The sequence below is a fragment of the Rhinoderma darwinii genome, chromosome 5 (assembly GCF_050947455.1).
Source record: "Rhinoderma darwinii isolate aRhiDar2 chromosome 5, aRhiDar2.hap1, whole genome shotgun sequence".
Taxonomy (NCBI): domain Eukaryota; kingdom Metazoa; phylum Chordata; class Amphibia; order Anura; family Rhinodermatidae; genus Rhinoderma; species Rhinoderma darwinii.
In genome coordinates, this window is record NC_134691.1 from 52,025,493 (window position 1) to 52,047,079 (window position 21,587).

At 41.0% G+C, this 21,587-nt stretch overlaps 1 protein-coding gene across 2 annotated transcripts in view; it reads left to right on the top strand.

The window, feature by feature from the left end:
- Positions 1-16,262, top strand: part of STK3 (serine/threonine kinase 3) — a 259,258-nt gene extending 242,996 nt beyond the window's left edge. The window contains exons 11-12 of one of the 2 annotated variants that reach the window (XR_012847610.1): positions 9,478-12,816; positions 15,517-16,262. Coding sequence is in view for 1 of the 2 variants with exons in the window: in XM_075825955.1 (XP_075682070.1) it covers positions 9,478-9,636 (159 nt within the window). In the remaining variant the exon portion in view is untranslated. Of the gene's footprint in view, positions 1-9,477 lie in introns of both variants that reach the window. The other variant, XM_075825955.1, reaches the window with a different exon arrangement.
- The last annotated feature ends 5,325 nt before the right edge of the window (positions 16,263-21,587 follow it).

Consider the following 21,587-nt stretch of genomic DNA (forward strand, 5'->3'; position numbering starts at 1 on the left):
TTCGCCAATACCGCCTCCGGTAAACCCACGATGCGTAGGTTGTTCCTACGTGACCTATTCTCTAAGTCTTCTACTCTGTCCCAGAGTTTCTGGTTGTCCAACCTGGTGTCTTGGACTAGTTGGCGGAGGTCCATGAATGCTGTGTCCACGTGGTGCATGGCTGACTCCAGCGTATCTATACGCTCCCCCTGCTTCGTCACCGTATCATGTAGTTGTGATAGGGAGGTATTAACCGTTTTAGACAGGGATTCTTGTAAATCCGGGGAGATTAATTGCGCTACCTGAATCGCCAATTGCTTATAGTCAATATTCAAGGTAGACAATGCAGACTCACCAGACATTGAGGTCAGTGAAGCTTGAGGATCTTCCGACTCCTCTGGTGTGGTTTGCTTAGAGGACTCGTCCGCCATGATGGCTGTCTGGTCGGCCGCGCGGCCGGACTTGCTCTGTGCTCTGGATTTGCCCATAATGTGGACGAATCTGTCCATATACCGACAGGTTTGTCTTCCGTGCTACAGGGGGTCAGACTCGTTTGTCCCAGCGGTAGTTAGTAGGATCTGACCGAGTGATTTTGGTATCAAGGGCTGGAGCACTTGTACTCGCGCGTCCTCACATGCAGGCGCCGGAACCGGAAGTCGTCTCTACACTTCTTTTATGTATACTAGACTTACTTATTGCTAACTAACTGCTGCCTTGTCTGTGCTTAACAAAAGCCTCCATCTTGATTCTTAGATTTCCCGAGCTTTCTCTTCCTCTCTGCTTTGCTATCACTCCCATGCTGCATCAGCACAGCATCACATGACCAGCAAAAGACCACACCATTTCTGCATGGTGGGGGACACTGTAATTATCATGCTCCCTATATTCTCCTAAATAAGCTGAGAAACCATAAGTATACAGACAGGGATATTCTTCTACATTATGCCAATGTGACCGGAACCTGTACAAGTATCCGTGGTAGCTAATGATAGAAGTTTCTGCGGTCCCGTCCCCCCCCCCCCCTAATGTGTAAAACTAGTGTGGCACAGGAACTTCTGAGTGACACAGATCTCCATAGACTCACGTAGAGAAGACGTGTCACCGAGCCGGATTCACGCTGCTGCTAAGCAACCATCCCAGTCTGATATATAGAGATAAAAGCAGCAATAAAAATAACAGGTGGGAGACTGACACATGGAATACCATAATAGAGCAAATGGGAAACTTCTTAGTTTTGTTCCTTAGTGTCCCTTTAATAGCCGCAACAATTCCGGAAAGGGCATAAACCACTGGGGATTTTTTTGTCTACTCGTACTATTGTATAATATTGATGAGGTGCTCAACAGTCCTTCCAGCAGGCAGTCCTGGCGCTTACATACGAACTAGTCAATTTGCTGATGGATATGGCAGTAAATAGTCCTCCCAGCTCATTTTCAGTTGTATTGTTTTTCTCAGTAGAAAGTCAGTCCTACTGAGCTGTGTCTTACTGTCACACTTAGGATTCTTAATTTAAAGACAATTAAAGAGCAATTCCCCTTATTTAAAATAAATCACATATTAATATACAAGTTCCGGGTTCTTGACAATTCAGTGTGATATTTGTTTTTCAAGAAAAGCTCGTTGATAGCCATTATGGCCACAATTATATCTATCATCTTTGCTATAATCCTGTACTAATCTGCCTAATTGAGCGGGAGACATATCACTGCGTAGCTAGCCAGTTTTTTTTTCATTCAGGAGTCTGGGAAAGCTCAGAATAACCTCTGTGGGAACTGAAGTGGCAGCCATATTGGTTGTAAATCAGATTTCCAATTCTCCTTTATAGCAAATCTGCCTATTTATGATGTAGTGTATCCCCAACATCTGTACAGCTGCATAACTAGGCAGATTTGCTGACCACCCCCCATAAGTGATATAATAGGGCTGTTTTAGGTTTTAACATCTTGCCGACATAGGACGACAAAGCTCGTACTGAGCCGCGGGTACTTGGCGCATCACGACGAGCATTCTCGTCCTGTGTGACAGCCAGTGTCCGAGCGCCACGATGAGCAGGGCAACGGCTGTAATACAAAGCCACAGCCCCGCTCTATTGGCGGAGAGAAGATAAACCTCTTCTCTCCACTGTTAACCCTTTGAATGCCGCGATCAAAGCTGATCACGGCATTCAAAGCTATAGTGAGAAGGGGGATCTCCTGTTTGATCGCGTCACAGAAAATTCCTGTGACGCGATCGATGGCTTTACCTGGTATGGGCAGACAGCCCAGGGTCCATTGAAGGACCCCAGGGCTGTCTGGCCATATTTCCTGCTGTTAGGGCATACTGAGGTATGCCCTAACAACTGCCTGAGTACAATCGGTACACAGGCTAATGTAATGGCATATAGATATATGCCAGTACATTAAAGTTCTAAAATTAAAAATCAAAATTAAAAATCCCTTTATGGGATTAAAAAAAAAAGTTTTGTTAAATAAAAAATAAAAAAATAGTAAATAAAAATACACAAATACAAATTTTTTACAATAAATTATTCAAAATATAAGTCCCAAAACATGAAATAATATACGCATATTTGGTATCGCCAGGTCCGTAACAACCTGTACAATAAATGTATAACGTTATTTATGATCGGTGTATGGTGTAAAAAAAAAAAAAAGAGCGAGAGAACTGCAACCGCTTTTTTTTTCTACATTTTTTCCAAAATAAAAATTTATAGAAATTAAACGATAATGTGAACGTACCAAAAAATGGTACCTATATAAAGTCTCATACAACTACATCGGACAAAAAATGAAAAAGTTATGAGCGCCGGGATGAGGGAAATATAGAAAAAAATTTCGGTCCTCAAGGCCAAAATTATCCGTGTCCTTAATGGGTTAAAAAGAGGATATAGAATTATATTCGGTTTTTTTAGATATAGGAATCTCTTTCTTAGTTTTGTGGTGTGGGTGATCCAGAGAGCAAAGTAAATCATATAGAGGAGAAGTGGTCCCCGTGTATTGTACATGCTGAAGGAGCATGCTTTCAACAATCTTACCATCTTATTTTCGAAGGTTTATTTCAACCCCTGTATCAGCCGAAATCGGAAGAAGTGAATGTAATTGTGGAAGTGCATCCTAACCTAGATAATGACCCTCCATCTGCTGTAATTGAGGGGGTACACAACATAAAGTACATCATGTTACACACTCATACTAGCCAAGGCCTTTTGTAATAAAACAATCCATGGAGCTGGCCAGTAACGGAGTGACATTGGTGTCATAGTGTACGACTCTGACCTCCTGGAGATTTATTGTCCGTATTTTCTTGACTAATTCTTAATGAGACTGTAAAATGTCATGGACTGTGACCAGACGGAGTAAGGATTGTAAATGCAGCTGAACTGTGGCCTGGTTGATTCCTCATGTCAGGACTGCCGATTATAAAAGAATACTAAGCCTTATAGGGAGTAATTGTGCGTCGATGAAAAATATGTGAGGATGTTAGTGTGACGTGATGAATGATATATCTGCTGCATTAGACTCGCTTGCAGAGCCCATTAAATGTGCTAGAACATTATAATTATATTTTCCCTTGTAAGTTGGGATATGGGGCTATATATTAATTCTAGAAAGGGGCAATGGGGCCATTGTGTGTGTGTTTTGTCCTACTGGAAGTCTACCATTAATACTTAGGTTTTTTCCCAGCAAGCTATAGCCTATTTGACACCTACCCAGGGTTGGGTACGTGATTTATAATGCAGATCTTAGATGGGAAAATGACACAATAAACCGTTCTTTTTTTGTTATTTCATAAATAAGTTGCATTGCATACTGTGCCGCAAGGGTTAAAGAAGCCAGAGAATAGACAGACATTAACATTGGTGTCATATCACTAGGATATGCATTCAATGTCCTATAGGTGGAGGTTTAACTGCTATGACCTCCGCCAATCGATAGGACAAAGTGGCAGCCATTCGAAAAAAGCGCTGTGCCACCTTTTCTCCAGTCGGCTCTTCTTTTTCGAGGGGCTGAAGGGTGGGCTATAGACTGTAATTGAAAAAGCCATCCGGAGCTTTCCTTGTACCTCTGCCTCTGATTGCATATCTAAGCAATATAAGACCTCTGATGAAGCGGCACTAGGAGGCATCAAAATGGATGGGGAGGATTTCTATGCTGCAGTTTGTTTTTTTGGGTCACGTATACCACTTTACACATTTGTTCCTTTTATACATATATTTAATTCTTCAACCTATTGCGTCCCCTTTTTTATTTTCTGTGGGCGCATATGGTACATATCACGCGCGCGTGTGTGTGTGTGTGTGTGTGTGTGTGTATGTATATATATATATATATATATATATATATATGTATGTATATATACATACATACATGTCCAAATCCCTTTTCCCTGATATTGGGATAAGGGTTCATTTTATATCTGAACCTTAGGCCCCATGCACACGACTGTAGTTTTCATTAATTACTGATGAAATTGCGGACCCATTCATTTCTATAGTCAGTAACCTTTCTGTATGTTTACAGATGTGTGTCCGGGCCATAGAAATGATACGCAAAATATAGAACATGTTCTATTGCCCGCAATTGCGGCACAGACTCACCCATAGAAGTCTATGGTGCTTCCGCAATTGTGGACCGCTACAGATGTACATTTGTATTTGCAGATCCGTATTGGAGGATAGTAAAAACCCTTACGGTCGTGTACGTGACGCCTTAGATTGCATTTTATACATTTCTTTATTTCATTGTCTTTTAGGGTAAGTACATTTCCGTACATACAGTTAGGTCCAGAATTATTTGGACAGTGACACAATCTTCATGATTTGGGCTCTGCTGCCACCACATTGGATTTGAAACAACTGATATGCAATTGAAGTGTAGACTTTCAGGTTTAATTCAAGGGGTTGACATTTTTTTTTTATATACACCCGCCAAATATACAAAGAATTGTTTTATTTTTTTAGTACATATGTGAAATACTGCACAAGGCTGGTGGTGGTAGTGGTGACTTGTAAATTACGCTCCCAGTGTTACTTAGAGGAGCCTTCATATGCTTTTATTGATCATAGTGGATGCTTTTTCTTTTTGATGGCCCAGACAGATGCTTTATGAAGCAATTATTTATATCCGGAATCTCTGCGGCAAAATATAGTATGTGTAAGCTCAGATCAATATAATATAGCGTCTTCAGGCATCTTTCTATAAAATAAATAGCACCCTGCGGGATACCTGAAATCTTCTCACTCCATGACAGTGATGTCCAGATTGGCCTTTCAATAATTGAATAACTACCTAGAGACATCTGTACAGAATAGCATGAAAACAGATAGCGGAGAATGAGACAGGAGAAAGTGTACATCTACTTGAAAGGCGATTGGATGATTGTAACTCGATTAGACCCGCTATTATGACCACTGCTTCAATCATACATGGTTTCATTCATGCAAACTTTTTTTTTTTTAACATGTGATAAGGCAGCAATCAGGCCCAATCATTGTCCCATTAGTTCTCGGATCTCCAGAAATATTATTGCTAGGACTGAAACGGGAATATGTTTCTATCCCAGAAAGACAAACTCCTGCAATTCCATGATAACACTTTTTTTCCCACCATTTGCTGGGTCACCATTCGCATATTCCTGTCGTAGCCATTAGGCTGGGTTCACACGACCTATTTTCAGACGTAAACGAGGCGTATTATGCCTCGTTTTACGTCTGAAAATAGGTCTACAATACGTCGGCAAACATCTGCCCATTCATTTGAATGGGTTTGCCGATGTACTGTGCAGACGACCTGTCATTTACGCGTCGTCGTTTGACAGCTGTCAAATGACGACGCGGAAAAATACAGCCTTGTCAAAAGAAGTGCAGGACACTTCTTTCAGACGTAATTTGAGCCGTTCTTCATTGAACTCAATGAAGCACAGCTCAAAATTTACGGCTGTCAGAGAAGCCTCGCAAAATGCGAGGAGGAGGAATTACGGCTGAAACAAGGCAGCTGTTTTCTCCTGAAAACAGTCTGTCATTTCAGCCGTAAAAGCCTCTCATCGTGTGCACATACCCTTACAGTGATCAGATTTGGAAAATTCGCTCCGATCCTCTCCATTAACACATGAAGCACTTCATTCTGAGACTAGACCCTGCATTAGAAAACCTCCTGCAATGGGTAAGATCACAAAGTTATCAGCAAAGCAATGGATACTGGGAAGTGAGTGCAGCGAACTTTTCCAGCATCCTTCACAACACTAGATAAATTTTGGGTGATCTCTCTGCTAGAAGACTTTTCTGGAGAGCACAGGTTTTAATAAATACTTTTTCTCCAAGCACATTAAAGGGGGTTCTATAGTAGGGCTGGGCGATTAATCAAATTATTCTCCCTTAAGGCCTCTGACTATTCTGTTTTTTAACAATCGTTAAATCTATTTTTTTTTTTAGTGGAGCCATGCTGCAGGAGGAAGCTCAGCCCGCCGCTTTGTCACTGGCTGGTCTGCCCCCTTCTGTCTCTGCTTCCCTACAGAACTGCTGTTCTGTAGTGAACAAAATGATACAAAACGGAACACCAGTTCTGTGGGGAAGCAGAGACTCCTAGTATATATAGTCACACCGCCCTGTACATACTACCCCTCCTGGTAGATAGCACCCCCCCCCCCTTGCAGATCGCACCACCACCACCCCCCCTTGCAGATAGCACCCCCACTTGTAGATCACAACCCCCCTCCCTCCTGTAGATAGCGTTACTCTACCTCCCACTAAGAGCTGAATCCCCAGTCAAAGTGTCGGAAACCTCTGACTAGAGATTTAGCCCCTAGTGGGTGCTACAGTGGGGCGATCTACAAGAGGGGGGGTGAGCGTGCAATCTACAAGGGGGGGGGTTGGGCGTGCGATCTACAAAGAAGGGAGTGGTGTTGCAATCTACAAGGGGGTGGGGGTGCTATCTGCAAGGGTGTGTGGCACTATATATGGGGTGGCACTGTTACTATATGGGCGCCCTTTGGTGCAATATGTGGTGTTTTCGGGGGAATGGGACAAAAAAAAACCCTGACACAGAAAATACATTTGGAGACACTAATGGAAAATGGACATGAAAAACTGACGTTTGATCAGTTTTTAATGGCCATTTTTTCTCACTGTTGTGTGACTGTAGCCTAAATGACTGATGCCAGGAGTCCTGTTCACCGTGTTTGGGCCAAGAAATCCAGCTCTCACATGGACCGTTTTTCACGGTCCAGTCACGATCGTGTGAATCAAGCCTTTAATGTCATTTATTTATCTCCCCATAGTGGGGCCGGTACTGACAGGGTCCTGCTCAGGCCTCGGACACTATATTGTAATCTCGCCCCAGAGTGCCCACTCGGCGCCATCTGCCTGACCCTGCTGCAATTTACACTGCTCTCACCTGCACGGTTGGAGATCGGCTGAGGTAGTGACGGGCAGAGGGGGATGTTCGTGCACGCAGTGCATCTTTCATTATAGATTCTGTTAACCTGTTCCCTGCCGTGGAACTCAGAAATTTTAACCAATTCTATAAACAGTGGAGGAAATAAGTATTTGATCCCTTGCTGATTTTGTAAGTTTGCCCACTGTCAAAGACATGAACAGTCTAGAATTTTTAGGCTAGGTTAATTTTACCAGTGAGAGATAGATTATATAAAAAAAAAATATATATATCACATTATCAAAATTATATATATTTATTTGCATTGTGCACAGAGAAATAAGTATTTGATCCCTTTGGCAAACAAGACTTAATACTTGGTGGCAAAACCCTTGTTGGCACGCACAGCAGTCAGACATTTTTAGTAGTTGATGATGAGGTTTGCACACATGTTAGATGGAATTTTGGCCCACTCCTCTTTGTAGATCATCTGTAAATCATTAAGATTTCGAGGCTGTCGCTTGGCAACTCGGATCTTCAGCTCCCTCCATAAGTTTTCGATGGGATTAAGGTCTGGAGACTGGCTAGGCCACTCCATGACCTTAATGTGCTTCTTTTTGAGCCACTCCTTTGTTGCCTTGGCTGTATGTTTCGGGTCATTGTCGTGCTGGAAGACCCAGCCACGAGCCATTTTTAATGTCCTGGTGGAGGGAAGGAGGTTGTCACTCAGGATTTGACGGTACATGGCTCCATCCATTCTCCCATTGATGCGGTGAAGTAGTCCTGTGCCCTTAGCAGAGAAACACCCCCAAAACATAATGTTTCCACCTCCATGCTTGACAGTTGGGACGTTGTTCTTTGGGTCATAGGCAGCATTTCTCTTCCTCCAAACACGGCGAGTTGAGTTAATGCCAAAGAGCTCAATTTTAGTATCATCTGACCACAGCACCTTCTCCCAATCACTCTCAGAATCATCCAGATGTTCATTTGCATACTTCAGACGGGCCTGTACATGTGCCTTCTTGAGCAGGGGGACCTTGCGGGCACTGCAGGATTTTAATCCATTACGGCGTAATGTGTTACCAATGGTTTTCTTGGTGACTGTGGTCCCAGCTGCCTTGAGATCATTAACAAGTTCCCCCCGTGTAGTTTTCGGCTGAGCTCTCACCTTCCTCAGGATCAAGGATACCCCACTAGGTGAGATTTTGCATGGAGCCCCAGATCCATGTCGATTGACAGTCATTTTGTATGTCTTCCATTTTCTTACTATTGCACCAACAGTTGTCTCCTTCTCACCCAGCTTCTTACTTATGGTTTTGTAGCCCATTCCAGCCTTGTGCAGGTCTATGATCTTGTCCCTGACATCCTTAGAAAGCTCTTTGGTCTTGCCCATGTTGTAGAGGTTAGAGTCAGACTGATTAATTGAGTCTGTGGACAGGAGTCTTTTATACAGGTGACCATGTAAGACAGCTGTCTTTAATGCAGGCACCAAGTTGATTTGGAGCGTGTAACTGGTCTGGAGGAGGCTGAACTCTTAATGGTTGGTAGGGGATCAAATACTTATTTCCTTCACTGTACATTTTATTTGCAGAGGTTAAAAGTTGTGAAGTTATGTACAATTATATTAGTAATATGTTAAAAAGTTCATTTAATAAATTATTTTCTTTATATAATTATCTCTTGGTATTTTTTTCAATTTATTTAACAGTAATAAGAAAATCAGGATTCAAATCGGAAATCACCCATAGTAAATTCGCCCAGCTCTATTCTATAGTTTTAATTGAAATAAAGCAAGATGTGTTCACTGCTGTTCAGTTCTAATATGTTATGGGTTTCATGGTGGTGTCACCAAGAGGAGATCCTGGGGGCCGCTACTTGCAGAGTGTTTGTATACACAACGATTCTCAACCAGGCACAAGAGATTCGACAAGTAGCTACAGTGGCACTTGGCCTTGCAATAAAATCACAGGGTACTAAAAGCAACCTCAAGATTACTCTATGGCAAACAAGGGTTAGGAACGACCTTGTCACTGTGCCTTATTTGTCATTTGTGTGCTGGAATAATGACTGTATCACGTGTGTAATCTATGTCCAGTGCTAACAAAAAGCTTGTTTTCCAATTTTTCAGCTAAAGAATTTGAGCTTTGAGGAGCTGCAGATGAGACTAAAATCTCTGGACCCCATGATGGAGCGTGAGATAGAAGAACTGCGGCAGCGGTACACAGCAAAGAGGCAGCCCATTCTTGATGCAATGGACGCCAAGAAGCGAAGGCAACAGAACTTCTGACAAGTCACATCTCTTCATCACAAATGGACATAAGCAATTTCTAGGAATTCCAGAAGTTAAACCTGTGGTCACTTCACACAAATGTTTCCCCCAGCGAAGCAATGGTTGAGTTAACTTGTATGTACATTTTTCCATACTTGCAAAGAACATTAAATATTTTCCCTCCCCTTTACTCGATAGCTGTGGGAGAAGGACCTGAGAATTACGTTTTTGGGTCCTACAAATGTCTTTCCCTCCATTGCCCCTTGGCTTTCCCTCCATTGCCCCTTGGCTTTCCCTCCATTGCCCCTTGGCTTTCCCTCCATTGCCCCTTGGCATTCCCTCCATTGCCCCTTGGCTTTCCCTCCATTGTCCCTTGGCTTTCTCTCCATTGCCCCTTGGCTTTCTCTCCATTGCTTTGGCGATGAACTTATTTTCCCTGATTCTTTTAGCTAGCATAATCTGCCCTAGTTTTTTTGCATGTCGTTGAATTGTAGAGGAGGGGGAAGACATTTACAAGAATACATCTGGAGAAGCAGCCAGCATAGTCTTTTATTATTCCTTCATATCAGAGTTTTCAGGGACGTATGTTCGCACCTTGGTAAATATTCATTTGCCTTAAAGTTACAACATATCTATTTATTTCTGTGTGTTTGTTACATTTGAGCGTGAAGGACATTAGTGACCAAACGTGTGTTGTGCTTTTTTTTGTTTGTTTTTTTCATTGAGTTCCTAAAGCTAGATATCATGTATGTTAGTCTAATCTCTCAATCTTATTGCTAAAGCGTCAGTCTGGAGAGTCTAATGGGTGTATTTTAATCGTGTTACCTGATTGGAGAAAAAAGGAGCCCTCCCTATGCAGTTTGTGGATATCAAATTCAAAATTATATTTTTAAGGAGTTACCACTAGTCGGTATAAGTATTTACTGGGACCATGAGTCCTGCTTTGCCCCCAACCTTTCCCATGTTCCTTAAGAGGCAGCAGGAGACCTGAAAATCGCAGGGGTGGTGGCCATGCTGAATTAATAGTTCTGCAGAAACCATCTGTGTGCTGTTTTTTTTGTTTGTTTCTAAGCCATATAGTGAATACAGTGTGTTAAGTCTACGTCAGATCTTTTCTATGTTATAATCGGAATAGCTTTTATTTTTAGCCTCTCAACAATGCCTAATTTCTGGAAGGTTTAGGCCCAAATTTGAAAACCAATTAAAGGAACACTAAAGATAGAAAAGACAGAAAAAAAATAAAAAATGAATCCCAGCAATTTTACTTTAAATTTCCTCAATCAGTTTTGAGATGTACATAAAGAATTCTTGTGTCCCAGAAGATGAGCCATTCTCGCCTCCCTCCTCCTTACCATCCTTAGTGTAACTGCAGAAGGAGCCTCCAAACAACTGTCTGCAGTAGGAGCCCCAACCCTAGTAGGAGACTGTCTGCAGTAGGAGCTGCACCCTCTTGGCTAAGTTCTTCCACCTCAGCCAAAAATTGAAGATTTTTATTTTCTTTTAGACTGATCATTTCAGGAAATACTGCAGACTGACAATGTAAGCAAATTTATCTCCTGTTTATTTTTATCGTTTATCTTTAGGTTTAGTGTTCCTTTAAGAATCCCACACTCTCTGTAGTGTATATTAAAAGGTTTACTTTATTAAAGTTAAACGATATCTGTCACCAAGACCTGTAAAGGCATCTGTAAAACCATCCTAGCAAACATTTAGTGTGCGCTTTCATGCCCTCTACACATCCCACACACAAATGACCTTCTGTAGGGAAAGTATTAGTTTTAGCATACAATATGCTTGTTAACTGGATAAGTAATTTCTCAAGATAGCTAATTAGCCTAAAATGTTCACTTCGGCTTCATTCACATCTGCGTCAGGACTCTGTTCATGGGTTCCGTCGCAGCGTTCCATCAGTGGAACCCATGAATGGAACCCTGACTGAAACAAACGGAGACCATTTGCATCGGATCAGTCACCGTTGAAATCAATGGTGATGGAAACGGAAACCTATAGTTTCCGTTTGTTTCAGTCAGGTTTCCATTCATGGGTTCCCCTGATGGAAAGCTCAGACGAAAACCATGAACGTAGCCCTGTCTTGATCTGAGATGTGAACAAAGCCTTATTCATCAATTTTCTGGATCTCTAAGATGCACCCACTAAATCTGGTCCTTAAAATATGAAGTGTCTTCTAACATGTCGGGACAGTCATAAATTGACTATATTTGGGAGCTCAGGAAGGGAGGAGAATGTTTTAGTTCCTGATTTCTCTTGTCAAAAATAACTACATTTCTACTTATTTATAATCTCAGCGTTTCCCCCATTGGTCATGTGTGACCTTTACAGATCAGATAATTTGTCGGGAATTCAGGGTCACCACATAAAGCATTAAATACAATGGATGCAGCTAGGTTCTTGTAATTGCGAGCTTACATTAGAACTGTGACGTTGCTGCTGTTGTAAAGCAGGTAATGATTTTCCACGACATTTGATATTGCTAAATGTTACGTTCGTGAGCTGCAATTTTAAGCAGCGCTCCTTACTATACTTTTACTTCAGAGCATAACATGGATGTTAAATGTCCACCGCACCGATCTGCATGGACATTGTGCTCTGGAACTGCAGCTTCTAAGGATGTCATCTTTATTTCTTTACCACAATTAAGCTTGTGAACTACCTGTGTAGAACAAGGGGCTGTATTTGGCGGATACAGTCCCCCTTTTATGTAGAAACTGCGGTGCATTTCTTACCTCTCTTTACATTCTTCTTGTTTCTTATTTATTTTCACATTGTATAAGTATTTATCCTTGATCAAAGGGGATTCTTGGATTAGAAAAAGTATTTTTTCTTCTCTCCCAGGAACAGCGCCACTCTTGTCTGGAGGCTGTGTCTGGTACTGCAGCTCACCCCATTCAAGTGGAAATAAAAAGCAGATCATTTTTTCTAATCCTGGATAATCCCTTTAAAGAAGCATCACCTTGCTTTATAGAGCAGGTATGCATAGTGCTAAACACCATGGTCTGTGCAGAATTAAGAAACCACTAAGACACGTTAATGTTACATAAGGCGTAATGAGCCCTTTTTAATAAGAATGTTCTCCTGATTATATGCTTTTTGTAGGTTGTTGGAATACTTAAAGGATTTTTCTCCATCCTCCATGAATAATATAATGTAGATACGGCAGCAAGAAATTTAAATAGTGAGGTATGGCCTATGTCGTTTTTTTGTTGAGTTGCTACATATAACTGAATCAGAACCAAATAAAGGGGGCAAAATTGTTTACTGCTTGCTCTTAATGTTGTCATAAATAACAGTCCTTTAGTTGGTGAATTTGGATATTCATTGTCTATTCTGAAAAAAGAAAAATTACAGACAAAATAACTCTGTGTTCCGCCTTTATAGCGCCGTATTATGCAGATATTGTCCACTAGGGGAGTATACGATGGAGCATAATATAGGTTATCTCACAGAAATCCCCTTATGTGTGCCCCAAAGGCATATGGAAGTACAGTAGGGCATCATAGAAGTCCATGAGCGTCGTATTCTGGCTTCATACACGCAGTAGGTTAATGTCCATAACCCTTAGGGTATGTTCACATGCAAAACGAAAAACAGCTGTAAAATACGGAGCTGTTTTCAAGGGGAAACCACAATGATTTTCAGCCTTTTTTAAAGCATCAAGCATTTTTTTATGCATTTTTCACGGCCGTTTTTGGAGTTGTTTTTCTATTGAAACAATGAAAAACGACTCCAAAAACGGGTCAAGAAGTGACATGCACTTCTTTTTTTTACGGGGCATTTATTTACGCGCCGTTTTTTCAAACGGCTGCGTAAAAAAATGCCCCGTCTGAACGAAACGCTGTATTTCCCATATGTTTGGAGGCGTTCAGCTTCCGTATTTTGAAATAGGCCGTGTGAACATACCCTAAATGTTGGCCTGTGGTAGCCTTTGATGCCCTACACAAAGTTCACTTGAAAAGTTTCTGTAGTAAAGTTCACCTGAACAATGCACATCTCACAATTGTTAGTAGTCCTGGGCCAGCGAGCCCAGTAACCTCTAGTAGTCACAACAAATAGTAAGAAAAAAAAATCAGAAGGCAAACTCCGGAACGATCGTTTGTGTGTTCATTTTACTAGTAAAATGGCTAAAGTGATCACAGCTAAAACGCTATGGGCCACTTAACGTGGAAGGCGGCTCTGTGTCCTGTTTATAGGACTTTGCCTACAGAAAAGGATGGTGAGTAGAATTGTACTTTTGTACTCCATATACTGCTGCTCTTATTGGCAGACAGTACAATTGTAAAGATTACATTAAGGGACTATTACCTATAAGTAACCGAAGAAATAAAGTCACTGCAATCCGAACACTGGGTCCTACAAATGTTATCAGGGCTTTCCTTTTTATCCTGCAATTTATATGGGAGGCAAGTACAATGTCACGTTGCTTTTAGCAAACCTATTCTGTTAGAATGGAAAGCTCTTTGTTTAAAGCACCTTTACACTGTGGCCATTCATTTCTCGGAGTCAGCCTACTCAGCTGTCTGGCATTGTTTGAACAAAGGATTCAGCGGTGTGACCTTGAAAAAGCAGCCGATAGAGTCGGCACAGATCATTCTGTTTACAATGCTGCCAGCTCGGCAATGGCGTGTGATCAACTGAACTGCTTCTTCTACTGCCTTGTAGAATCCAAGTGTCAAGATATGTCTTCAGTGTGTGAAGAATTCCTGCCTTGGCAAGCAGAAGTTTTAAAGAGGAGCTGTCGGCTCTCCCGTCATTTGTTTTAGTAAATACCTGAATTGTGAACACCTTATTTTAGAAGTCTGTGCCGTTCCTCAAATTTACAGAAGGAATAACTATTATTAAATTGACAACGGGATTTTACTATTTCTTTTGTCAATAGGGTGTTTTCCAAAATGCTCAGCACTGATTGAGCAGTGTCAGACTGTAGGGACAAAATCGAGAGACGAGACCGCACATCCAAAAAAAGGAGGCATTTATTCACCCAAATATCCAATGTTTCAATCCAATAGGACCTTTCTCAAGCATCCTATTGGATTGAAACGTTGCATATTTGGGTGAATAAATTCCTCCTCTTTTTTAATGTGGCGTCTCGTCTCTCTATTTGGATTAGATCAAAGGACTTTGGATCAGGTTCTGTTGAGGCTTGCACCCATATAATTATATCTGGTGCTGTGATATTCCATTGTTTGACATAGACTGTAGGGACATGCCCTGTTGACCAGGGTAATGGTAACTCCCAGTTGTCAATTTGTTTCCAGGAAGAATAACAGCACTCTTCATTGTGAAGTTTCTCTAAGAAAAGGTGCTGCACCATTGTTATTTTATGAGCAATTCAAGTAATAAAACAAATATGTCATGAGAGCTGACCGGACCCCTTTAAGTGTACTGTTACTTGGATGAGTAGATTGTTATGGAAAGAAGCAAACTAAAGGGGTTATCCCGGGAAGTGAAAACTTTTTTTTTCTCTGGGGCTACAAATTAAATAAAATAAAAAAGCATTACTTACCTAGCAATGTCGCTTTGGCGGCAGTCCCGGTGCGTGTTTACATGCATGTAGTAAACAATGCAGCCAATCGGAGGTCTCACAGGCCATATGTTATATTTCTGGCATTATGCCAGTAATACGATTGGTCACCAGAGAGCCCAACTGAGCCCCCTGATTGGCTGCAGTGGGTACGTGCATGTAAACCAGCAACAGGATTGGCTCTGGAACAACAGCCCGGACACACATCCGTAAACATATGGAAAGGTGTCCGTGACCAATAGAAATGAATGGGTCTGCATTTTCATCCATAATTTAAATCCTTAATGTTCTATTGTTTTCGTGCATTACTAGCTACTCCTGTCAATACAAGGATGTCTTTTTGTAATACCTTCATATAGACCTTCAATACGCTGTAAGCTCCATTATATCAAGTAGAAGACGCCTGCCAAGGTCTTGGATTGACTGCCATTGAATTCCAGTGGTTGTTATGCTAGGAAGACAACGAAAGGGAGTTTCCATTTCCTGTGCAGTGTTACAGGAAAAAGGGTCCAGCAACGTCCAATGGAGTCAGTGGATCCCAGCTGCCAGGCTCCCATTGATCCTATAAGTGTGTCAGTGTCCCTTTTTCATTGCAGAAGTGGTCACACATGCAGTCGCCTCTCTATTACATGGATGGGTGTTGTTAAACCTACACATCGCTATGTTTTCATAATTCTCGTTCATTCCAGTGAGGAAATGACTTCACATGTACGGCTTCCTACATACGTAACCCACTACGGCTGAGACCCACTCATTCACTGAATTGGTGGTGGTCCCAGTTGTGGGCCCCCCACTGATTTTACTCTCATGACATGGCTAATTGCTGTGTCATGAGTGTTTCTTGGCAAAAAAGTTTCACAAAAATTTAGAGAATGTTTTTGTTTTTTTCACCCCTTCTTGTCAGAGCGCAAGTTTGTGTGTAATGTTCTGTTTGGAGATTTGTGTGTCTTTGTTTGTATACATTCAATATCCATTGTTTTAACTTTCATTATGTTTAAAACCCCTTGAGAACTATTTCTTCAATATACTTTCTAATGAGATATCATTTTAATATATAACTTACATGCGGAACATATTAAGGAAAAAATTAAAAAAATTAAAAATCTTCGCAGTGTGTCTTATTTTAGATAACCGGAGCAAATATGAGTGTGTATATGTGTGTATATATATATGTATGTGTGTATATGTGTGTATATATATATATATATATATATATATATATATATATATAATATGTATATGTATATGTTGCTTATTCCACTGAATACTATGAAGACTCGCTCAAAATTTGTTCAGGAGGACATGAATTGTGAATCTGTAGTAAAAAAAAATACAACTTTGGGAATCTTAAACTTTGCTAATATGAGGTTGGGGTTTCCCTTTTCCACAACGTGCTATTATTTGACTTGCAGCTGGCATCAAACTCTTTGGGTTTTTCTTCTATAAATGTATAATAGGGGTGAGTGTCACGTGGCATACTTGCATTGCATTTCCACCACGTAAATCTATGCTGTGGAATACTTTATAACGTATGCCTAAAGGAAAAATATTCTGCAAAGCAAGAACTAGAGAAATCTGTTTGCGTACCCAAATATCTTTCCCATAGGCATACATTGTAGTTTTACGCAGCATATTTTTACGCTGCATAAATACAATGCAAGTACGCCTCGTGTGAGTTCTTATTGCCTTGTTACGTAAAAAAAAAAATCAAACCTGCCCTTAAGGTGATCCAACTGGCTTTTAAAGACCACATTCATTTGTCCACCTTTGTTATTTATGGGTATATCCATATTCACATCCATATTAAGGTCCTTATTTTGTATGTATATCTTTAAACCCATTTCCTTTGCTTATCTGTAGATATGTGTGAGCTGCCTTAGCCCTATGCAGCTAGGACAAATATATACAGTCCAAACTTTAACCCCCTAGTTTGGGCCCATTTTTTCAAATCTGACATATTTCACTTTACATGGTAAAAAGTTTGGAATGCTTATACCTATCCAAGCGATTCTGAGATTGTTTTCTCGTGACACATTGGACTTTATGTTCGTGATAAAATTTGGTCGATATATTCAGTCTTTATTTATGAAAAAATAGCAAAATTTAGAGAATTTGGAAAAATCACAATTTTTCTGAATTTAAATGTATCTGCTTGTAGGACAGATAGTAATACCACACAAAATAGTTACTAATTTAACATATCCCATATATCTACTTTGTTTGCATAGGTTTTTGTTTTTTTAGCATTCATTTATTTTTATAGGACGTTACAAGGCTTAGAACATAAGCAGCAATTTCTCATGTTTTGAATAAAATTTTAAAGGGGTTGTCCAAGATTTAATGACTTTGTGTCAATGATTGCAATTTATAAATGTAAATACATTTGTAACATACTTACGTTTTCCAAAGCGGCCCCGTTTCCAGATCCTGCAGTGGGGAACTTGACGGGTGACGTCACTCACTGCACTCGCTCTGGCCGCTTTGTTGATCTTGAATTCTTTCCCGGGTATACGACACGTCACTTGTGACGTAGTGTATATCCGCTTTTACTGCTTCTCAGTCCGTAACGAGCATGCGCTGTCACTGCTGTTCTCGCGGTCCCTGCTGTTCTCAAGATAACAGTAGGGGCCGCGCATGCACTTTACAACAGAACAAGCAAATACACACCACGTCACAAGTGACGTGTCGTATACTCGGAAAATAATTCAAGATCAACAAAGCGGCCAGAGCAGAGAGTGACGTCACCCGTCAAGTTCCCCATGGCAGGATCTGGAAACGTGGCAACATTGGAAAATGTAAGTATACACCGTGTTCCAAATTATTATGCACATTGGATTTAAGTGTCAAACATTTAATTATTCGTTTTTCAATTAAACTCATGGATGGTATTGTGTCTTAGCGCTCTTTGGATCATTGTAATCAATCTCAGACACCTGTGATAATTAGTTTGCTAGGTGTGCCCAATCAAAGGAAAACTACTTAAAGAGGCTCTGTCACCACATTATAAGTGCCCTGTCTCCTATATAATGAGATCGGCGCTGTAATGTAGGTGACAGTAATGCTTTTTATTTAAAAAAACGATCTATTTTCACAACGTTAGGAGCGATTTTGGTTTATGCTAATGAGCTTTCTTAATGCCCAAGTGGGCGTATTTTTACTTTCGACCAAGTGGGCGTTGTACAGAGGAGTGTATGACGCTGACCAATCGGCATCATGCACTCCTCTCCATTTACACTGCACTAGCGATATAGTTATATCACTATGTGCAGCTACATACACAAACCCTAACATTACTACAGTGTCCTGATAATGAATACACATGAAATCCAGCCTGAACGTCATGTGTACTCAGAATCCTGACACTTCTGAATCTTTTCTGTGAGATTCCAGCAACGGATACGAAATCTCGCAAGATTACGAGGTAAACGAGATTTCGTATCCGTTGCTGTAAATCTCACAGTAAAGAGTCAGAAGTATCAGGATTCTGAATACACATGACGTCCAGGCTGGATGGTCATGTGTATTCATTATCAGGACACTGTAGTAATGTTAGGGCTTGTGTATGAGGCTGCACATAGTGATATAACTATATCGCTAGTGCAGTGTGCAGTGTAAATAAATGGAGAGGAGTGCATGATGCCGATTGGTCAGCATCATACACTCCTCTGTACAACGCCCACTTGGTCGTAAGTAAAAATACGCCCACTTGGGCATTAAGAAAGCTCATTAGCATAAACCAAAATCGCTCCTAACGTTGTGAAAATAGATCGTTTTTTTTAAATAAAAAGCATTACTGTCACCTACATTACAGCGCCGATCTCCTTATGTAGGAGATAGGGCACTTATAATGTGGTGACAGTCTCTTTAAGAAGGACGTTCCACATTATTAAGCAGGCCACAGGTTTCAAGCAATATGGGAAAGAAAAAGGATCTTCTGCCGAAAAGCGTGAAATAGTGCAATACCTTGGACAAGGTATGAAAACATTGGATATTTCAAGAAAACTTAAGCGTGATCATCGTACTGTGAAAAGATTTGTGGCTGATTCAGAGCACAGACGGGTTCGTTCAGATAAAGGCATAATGAGGAAGGTTTCTGCCAGACAAATTAATAGGATTAATGGAGCAGCTGCTAAAATGCCATTGCAAGGCAGCAAACAGGTATTTGAAGCCGCTGGTGCCTCTGGAGTCCCGCGAACCTCAAGGTGTAGGATCCTCCAGAGGTTTGCAAGTGTGCATAAAGCTATTATTCGGCCACCCCTAAACAATGCTCACAAGCAGAAATGGTTGCAGTGGGCTCAGAAATACATGAAGACTAATTTTCAAACCGTGTTGTTTACTGATGAATGCCGTGCAACCCTGGATGGTCCAGATGGATGGAGTAGTGGATGGTTGGTGAATGGCCACCATGTCCCAACAAGGCTGCAACATCCGCAAGGAGGTGGCGGAGTCATGTTTTGGGATGGAATCATGGGGAGAGAGCTGGTAGGCCCCTTTAGGGTCCCTGACGGTGTGAAAATTACCTCTGCAAAGTACGTTGAGTTTATGACTGACCCCTTTCTTCCGTGGTACAAAAAGAAGAACCGTGCCTTCCGTAGCAAAATTATCTTCATGCATGACAATGCACCATCTCATGCTGCAAAGAATACCTCTGTGTCATTGGCTGCTATGGGCATAAAAGGATAGAAACTCATGGTGTGGCCCCCATGTTCCCCTGACCTCAACCCTATTGAGAACCTTTGGAGCATCCTCAAGCAAAATATCTGAGGGTGGGAGGCAGTTCATATGAAAACAGAAGCTCTGGGAGGCTATTCTGACATCCTGCAAAGATATTCAAGCAGAAACTGTCCAAATACTCACAAATTCAATGGATGCAAGAATTGTGAAGGTGATCTCAAAGAAGGGGTCCTATGTTAACATGTAACTTGAGACAACCAATATGTACACAGGCAGGAATCGTGTGAACTCCAAAGAAATTATGATATATATATCTTTATATGTCTATAAGGGTCAAGGTGACACACATAGTTATATCTATAGACTGAGGAGAACACACATATAACCCAATATGACCTGGTACTCTGACCATAGCATTACTACGAAACCTATAGAGAAAAGAGGTCAAGTACACACAAGATATTGCAATAGAAAGGATTCTTTATTAACAAATTCAAGAAACAGGACAATTTAAAAAATGAGTCATACAATGTAAGTTGGCGTCAGCCCATGTTGTGTATAAATATTAATGGTAACACAATGTCACAAATGAGTAACAAGACCCGGGATCAGTACTGTTGTATATCAAAAAGTCTCTAAATGCATATGGCTATACGTAACATATCATGAATAGGTGGTGCAGGTAGTGCAGATCCTCAGGTTGAAACCACTATTTGCCTGTTATGTAGAGGTTATAAATATATGTGGCCAATACACATGGATGAAATCATTCATATATCAGGTATGCAGTTTACAAGTGTTAAAGAATGTAAGTCATGAGTGTGATTGGCAGCACTAAAGCAAATATAGGTGAGAGTCGAGGAACTGAGTCATAATACCAACAGATAGCCAGATGCATATGAAGAAAGTAGTGTTACGTACCCGGATTCATGTAGCCAACATGGGGGAGACGCCAGTTCCGACGCGCGTTTCGGCTGATGCCTTCGTCCGGGGATGGCGTCTTCCTGGCGGGACCCTCCCTTAAATGTGGGCATAATTAGACTGTAATTGGTGGCAGTGGGTAATGTCGGAGGTACTCGGCGACAGGGCGGGGGTAGCAAGATGGCTACTCCCCACTTCCGGTACCGAGTCATCCAGGCGGAAGTGCGCGGACGCTGTCTGACAGCGCCGCCCACGTCCAACCAGGATCAGAGATTCGGCCGAGAGTGAGTGAGCCACTCCCCCACCCCCCGCCAGCGCACACCTCCTCCTCCCAGATAGTACTCAGAGCGGAGATGCAAATTTGGAGACACTGATGACATTGACGGTGAAGATATGTAAGTACATTGGGGAAACTTAAAAATGATAAAACATTATTTGTAGGGGATACAACTGCGATCTATGTGCAGGTAGAATGGCAAGAAACAACAAGAGGAAGAAACAAAACAAAAAAAGAGAGGAAAAAGCAAAAGAAAAGGAAACGAACAATGAAGGAAAATTATAAGAAGAAAACACAAATATATGTGATGTGACATGAAAGACTGTCCATAATAAATAAGGATGATACGAAATGTAAATGATTGATTAAATAAAGGAAGAGGACCGAGAAGTGAATAAATTAATAAATAAATAAAGATGTGAAAAATGTGTGGAATAATAAAAAAGTGTTATATAAATATATATATACAACCAGTGTACAGTGTATTGTACCTATGTACAAAGAATATATGAATAAATAAAATGGAACAATAAATTAATAACGGTGTAAGTGGTGAAA